Consider the following 6,718-nt stretch of genomic DNA (forward strand, 5'->3'; position numbering starts at 1 on the left):
GCAGATAGAGCACCGGCCCTGGATTCAAGAGGACCTGAGTTCAAATCTGGCCTCAGACACGTAACACTTACTAGTTGTGTGACCCTGGGCAAGTCACTTAACCCCACTGCCTAGCTTAAAAAAAAAAAAAAAAAGAAAAGAAAAGAAAGAGTGGAACTAACTACTCTTCATATATTCAAGTCGCAAAGCCCGGAGAATCTACACCCTCACAAATTGAAAGAATTGGCAGATGGGATTGCTCAATCACTGCCAGTGACAACCAAAGCTCATTCGTAGCAAAATTAGAGGACACACAAAGGGAAGAATGATTTCATCAACAGCAGGTAATGCCAGACTAACCTCTTTTCCTTTTTCTGGACAGTTGCTAAAAAGGTAGATCAAGGGTACAAGAGTAGATTTGGAACTTGCTAATGGGCTGTGTTCTGTTTCAGATTGTAGCTGGATTGTCTTCATGGACAAATGAACATTTTCTGGGAAGGACCTTGATAAGATGGAGTGTCCAGATAGGCAACCAGGATGAAGGGTCTCCAGTTTGAGCCATATATTCTCAGCTGAAAGGATAGGGGCTCTTTGGCCTGAAAAAGAAAAGACTTGGGGAGGACATGTTCTTCTTAAAGTATTTCAAGGGCTGTCGCACAGCAGAGGAGAAAATTACTTGTTTGGCTTGACTCCAGGTAAGCCATAGGTACCACTGGTGAAAATTACAGGGGTATATTTAGGTTAGGCATGCTGCAAAGAAATCTGTCCTGATAGCAGACACTCAGCCAAAGTGACAGAGGGCTCTGCCATGGCTGGAGAGGGCACTTGGGTTGTGGTGCTTTTGTGATCTCATTTCTGAAATCCCTTCCAAGGCAGTCAGAAGTAGGCTATGGAATACTCTGGTTAATTAGAGCACATGCGTTGCAATTTAGGATGATGTTAAGAAAGTGACTAAACTGTCCATACTGTTTGACTCAGAAATCTCACCTCAAGGCCTATACCCAAAGAAGGCAAAGCTAAGAAGGTCCCATAGCTCAAAATATTGAGATCAGCACTTTTTGTGATACCAAGCAACTGGAAACAAAATCAGATGCCCGTTGATTGGGGAATGGCTAAACAATGATAGTCCAACAATGTGACAAAATATTATTCAACAGAAGAAACTCTGAAGATGAACAGAGATGCATGGGGGTATTTAAATGGACTGACAAAAAGTGAAGCAAGCAGAACCAGGAAAATACACACAGTAGATACATAACAGTGTCCATGGGAAGAACACAGGCCCCAAAGTGAAGCTGTGTAGTAAATGACCAAACTCAGTGTGTAAGAGAGAAGGTGCCTGCTGCTCTGTTCTTTGCAGAGTTGAGAGACTAGAGCATGGAATGTGCTGCTTTTTGTTCTGGGATAGGGGAGGGAGGAGGAATGTATTTAAAGTGGAGGTAAAAACAAAAGCTATTAAAAATGAGAAGAAAAAATAAAACAGATGCTTCACCTGTGGAGAATGTTCTCAAGTTAATACCTCTGATAAACAGGTTATCTTGAAGGAAGTCTAAATTTGCCACTGAGAGTGGTGGTTCTAACAAATACTTGAAAATTAAGGAATAAGGAAGAAATGTGGCAGCCTTTTACTAATTCAGAGCAGAAGCATGCCCCACTAACTTGTTCCATTAACATCATATTAAGGAAAAGGGACATTATGAAGTCAGGCCATAGAAACACGGTTCTAAATGGGCATGGCCAAAAGTATAATTCCATTATTAACAAGCATTACCAAAACCACCATAGAAGGTGAAAGTACTCTGTGAGAGTATGCCTGCAATAGTAAAGCTGGGAAGTTTATCTTTCCATGTGATGTTAAAAATTTCCAGGCTTTTTTCTTAAAGCAGTGATTAGGACAGAGCAATGTGCCAGATACCTGGGCACCCCAGGATGGTAGGGATCTATCACTGAGAAGGCATTTGTGACAGCAGAGAACACACTGGGATTCAGAGTCAAATGATTTGGGTTTTAATGCCAGCTGTTATTTACTGCCTTAGTTTTCTCCTCTGTAAAATAACTTAAGACCACATGTAAAATCTCTTCCAACTCTAGATCCAATGGGGGTAGGGTTGGAGGGCTAGGAAGGCAGCTTTCAGATTGAATCTGGCTTTCTATGTTTTAGCTAAACAACAACCTATTTCCCTATCAGTAAACTGGAAATAATGCTACTAGCTGCCCCCTGAATCAAACACCTTGAGTAGTCTTCAATTTCTTTTGTTTTCTCTTATTGCTACAGCTAACGTTTCCAGTACCATATATATTGAACAGTGGTCATAATGGACATCCTTGTTTCACCCCCAATCTTATTGGAAATGCTTCTAGCTTATCCCCATTACAAAAGACCTTGAGAGAGCTTAGGGGCCACCTAGTTGAACTTTCATTTTACAGATTAGGAAACTGAGGCCCAAATTAAGTGATTTGCCCAAGGTCATACTAAGTGTCACAGGACTCAAATGTTCTTTCCCTTATACCTTGCATTAGAGTTGACATGACTATCACTGAGAGCTTTGAATTATGTGGGAAAACTACTGCCATCATCAAAAAGGCCAGGAATCTTTAATGGGGAAAATAATTTGTGGCTGCCAATTACTAGCACCACAGACCAGCTTACAGTGACCAGTTTGGACTGGAGGGAAGGCTTTTGCTTAATCATTACTGTATAGTCATCAGCAACTTACTCAGGTAGTATTAAGGTACCAAAAAACCCCATGAAATAGTTCAGAGATTTTATTCTAATAGCTTTAATTACAGTGCTTGTTTGTCGAAATGAAAACTGAAAACAAGTATACAAAACAGTCGATTACTAATTGTGTATTGAAAGCAGTAAGAGTTTCCACAACACCAAACAAACCAGTTCTGAGTTTTTCCCGAGATAAAGTTTAACAGCTCCAGCTTCTTCAGTGTTTATCAAAATACAAAAGAAAAAAAAAAGTAAAGATCTTTTTTTTCAGATGGCAAATCTGACCCTTGTAGTAATGAGGGGTAGTAAAGGACATTTCACACATATACAGATAGGGGGATTGTTCCAAAATGGGACCGAATACTTCTAGAATGGAATGACTCCCCAAGCTCTCATGCTCAATTTATTTTCTTTCAAAACCTAGACACCATAGAGAAATGCCTGGTGTTCTTGACTGTGTTTATGAAATACCTCTAGTCAAGCTTTGGGGCTAATGTAGGCTGTACTTACTGTGGAGAGGTTTCAAACAGAAGCACCACACACTTGACCAAAATTAAAAGGCTGGCTTTTTGTTGTCCAAATATGTCAGAAAGCTCTTCTCAATGTTATAACCAGCCATAATTGTGTCCTTCCTAAGAGTTATTCAAGTGCGATGGAGAACTAATCACACACAGCCTGACCTGAACTGCAAGGGGGGAAAAGTCTAGTTATAAACGGTTTATGATTGAAGATCTAATGCTCTCAATGTGCAGCCTGCTCTGAACCACAACCTCAAAGCCTTTTTTTCCTAATAAGTATCCATGTGAGCACAAATACAAGCACAAACTCTATGAAATACATAAAGATCCAAAGACATAGCATTACATGGATCTCTATTTTAACCATGCAAAATTGATCACTTGTTTGATTTTTATCATCACTTCTCAAGTTTCAAAAGAGAAACTGCAGACAATTACAATGGTCTGGTATTCAAGTTGTTACTGCAAAACCTACACTAAGCCTATTTCTCTGTTCTGTGTGTTGAAGTGTTTTACTTGTCTTTTTTTATTTTTTTACTATTTAAAAAAATACACTGAGTTCAGGTTAAAAACCAACCACCAAAATGGATCTCAACACAGATCTCACAAGCCAGTAGGAGTAGCATTCGGCTCTGCTGCTGCACGTTAACCCCCAGCAACCCAAGTGTCAATGTGCTTAAAATCCCTTCCCAGTACTAAACGGTGAGTTGATTTTTTTTTACAATAAAAAAAGCTGAGTAATATTGCATAGGAGTGCCAGAAACTGCCCCATTGGAAACAAAAACTATTTACATTAAATAAGAAACCTGTTTTCAGGCCTGTATTTGCCACATTTACAGCATGGTGCAATACATACTGTGACAAGGGGTAGGAAAAAACAGCTTCCGGCACTCAATACCACAAAGTAGCACAGTTTGCCACATGAGAGTAAAGCAAAGGGCGAATAGGAGGAAATAAGAGGGAGAGAAGGAAAGAGGGAGGAGGAACTTTTGTTGATTCATTTCTGGTTTCGGAGCTGATTGGACAACCAGTCCAGTCCTTCATAGAGCCCATCCCCACTAGTGGCACAGGTGGCTTGGATGTACCAGTTTCTGTGACGAAGAGAATGCAGTCCAAGTTTATCTGTGATTTCAGCTGCATTCATGGCATTGGGAAGGTCCTGGTAAAAAAAAAAAAGAGGGGGAAAAGTGGTTTTCAGAATGGAATGACAGAAGCCATGTGAGCTCAAAGGGTCAGAGAGTCCTCTGTTATCCAAGTAAGACTACTCTGGGCCAGGCTCCTCCCCGACTGCCAACTCCCAAAGAGATCACTGCTATTCTTAGATCTGGTACCTTTTCTATAGTCTCCCATAGCAACCTATTTGTGGTTAACCTTTCTAGGGAAGTCCCTCCATGAATATAACCAAATCTCTCCTACTAGTCAGCCAGTCAACCCTCAACTCTCTTCTCTAGACCGTCTCTGATTGTACATACCCCTTTCTCCTTTTCTGAATTCAGAGAATTGTACCTGTTTCCTCTCTCCCCTTCCCAACTTGGAAAGTCCCTAATCTTTCCTCCAATTAGAAATCAGATTACCTAATTTGTATTGTTTCCTTTTAATTAACTGGCCTTATTTGTTTTTAATGTATAAATACATCTCCCCCTATAGTCAGAGCCCAGGCCTAAGCTGAGGAGAACTGGTCCTGATTTTTTGGGCAACTGCCAGGAACTGCTTAATAAAGTGATATGCTTGGAAGATCAAACCTTTGTTGCCTCAGTCATTTCATTTTTCACTCACCACAGGTGGCAATTCTCTTTACTACCCTTTCAAAATGTAAAAGCCTAGAATGGGGCACAGTACTCTTGGTACAGTTAAGACCACTGCAAATTGACAATAATTTTAGACCTGGGCTCTAGTTGTGACTCAGCTACTGACCTGATTTGTAACTAAAGTATATTACATCCTCTTATTTGGGCCTCAGTTTCCTCCTCTGTAAAATAAAGTGGGTAGATTTGATGCTTTCAAATGTCCTTTCCAGTTCTGACAATTTAAGATTCTATGACACATAAGCAACAAATACCAACTCTCACATTTTCTGGTCACTCACAAAATAAACTCAGCAAGGCAAACATTTCTGGATATTCTTCAAACATCTACCTGTTTGTTAGCAAACACTAATAAGACGGCATCTCTAAGCTCATCCTCTGCCAACATTCTCATCAGTTCTTCTCGGGCCTCATTCACTCGTTCTCTGTCATTACTGTCAACCACAAAAATCAGTCCTACAAAATAAGAAAGCAGCGTTTCAGGAAGGCTGTAAGACACATTCTTAAAGGTCTGTCAGTTTGTCTTAAGATACCTTGAGCTAGTTATCCTATAAATACTAACTGGCACAGCTAAGAGATCAAAGTAAATGAAGTTATTTATTGATATACCCCATTATAGGATGACTATTGAAAAAGAGTTCTGGCACTACCAGAATGCTATACATCTGAAGGAAAAAAATAATTACTCAGTCACCAAAAGTTTTCCATTAAAGACTTCTTAATAAATCTAATGCTTCCATATCCCTGTAATACCTTCCATATACTTACAGTCTATGCTACACAATAGTTATATATACAGGATTTCAATGTATAAGTGGAAAGAACTGGACTGAGAGTCGAACAACCTGAATTCAAGTCTGCATTCCTCAACCTTGGGCAAACCAGTTCTTCTCTCTGAGGCTGGGTTTCCTGATCTGTACAGTGGATAGTATTTGCACTACCTGACTCATAGGATTTTGTGAGAAAACACTTCATAAGTCTCAAAATGCTCAAGAAAATTAACTATTAGTATGGAGAGCAGAGGCCTATAGCTTTGTTTCTCTCTCAGTATCTAGCATAGCCCTGAAGCATCAATTGATTCTTGGGGTGGGGGGGTGAAAGGACCCAAATCTATGACTCACCTTGTGTGTTCTGGAAGTAATGGCGCCACAGGGGTCGGATCTTGTCCTGGCCACCTACATCCCACACTGTGAAGCTAATGTTTTTGTATTCTACAGTTTCTACGTTGAAACCTGCAAGAATTTAAAAACAATAATGATTTTACAGTACAACCCATTAGTCTATATAATGTCTTGATTTTATAAGACCCTAAGTCCCAAAGGAAAGCCATTTGTCTCTCCCAATAGATTCTGAGCAAGTAGCACTTAATATAGTGCTGGCACAAATAGCCACTTAATGTCAGTCACTGACATGGACCAAAACTGACCAGATTGATAACTATGAACTTTTGTATGAATAAAGGTCCTTTTAGGATACTTTTTTGGGATATACTGCACAAAATCTAACCACCCCACCCCAAAAAACAAAAACACTGGAAGCCTTTTTAAAGAACTCTCTTTTCTTTTAAAAATTCAGAGCAGCCTCTTTAACTTTGTAGAAGCAAACCCACTGCTAGAAAAGATAATATATAACTGGACAGCTAGGTGGCACAGTGGACAGAGCACCAGCCCTAAAGTCAGGAGGACCTGAGTTCAAAT

General features: G+C 39.9%; 1 protein-coding gene across 2 annotated transcripts in view; it reads right to left on the reverse strand.

The window, feature by feature from the left end:
• Positions 1-2,729: 2,729 nt before the first annotated feature.
• ARF1 (ADP ribosylation factor 1) overlaps positions 2,730-6,718 on the reverse strand; it is a 27,137-nt gene continuing 23,148 nt past the window's right edge. For both annotated transcript variants that reach the window (XM_027842152.1, XM_027842151.1), the window contains exons 3-5: positions 6,143-6,253; positions 5,353-5,477; positions 2,730-4,375 (exon numbers count right to left, since the gene is read on the reverse strand). In XM_027842152.1, coding sequence (XP_027697953.1) covers positions 4,214-4,375; positions 5,353-5,477; positions 6,143-6,253 — 398 coding nt within the window. In that variant the 3' untranslated portion in view covers positions 2,730-4,213. The remainder of the gene's footprint in view (positions 4,376-5,352; positions 5,478-6,142; positions 6,254-6,718) is intronic.

This window comes from Vombatus ursinus, unplaced genomic scaffold, assembly GCF_900497805.2.
Source record: "Vombatus ursinus unplaced genomic scaffold, bare-nosed wombat genome assembly UNPS02014867.1, whole genome shotgun sequence".
Taxonomy (NCBI): Eukaryota; Metazoa; Chordata; class Mammalia; order Diprotodontia; family Vombatidae; genus Vombatus; species Vombatus ursinus.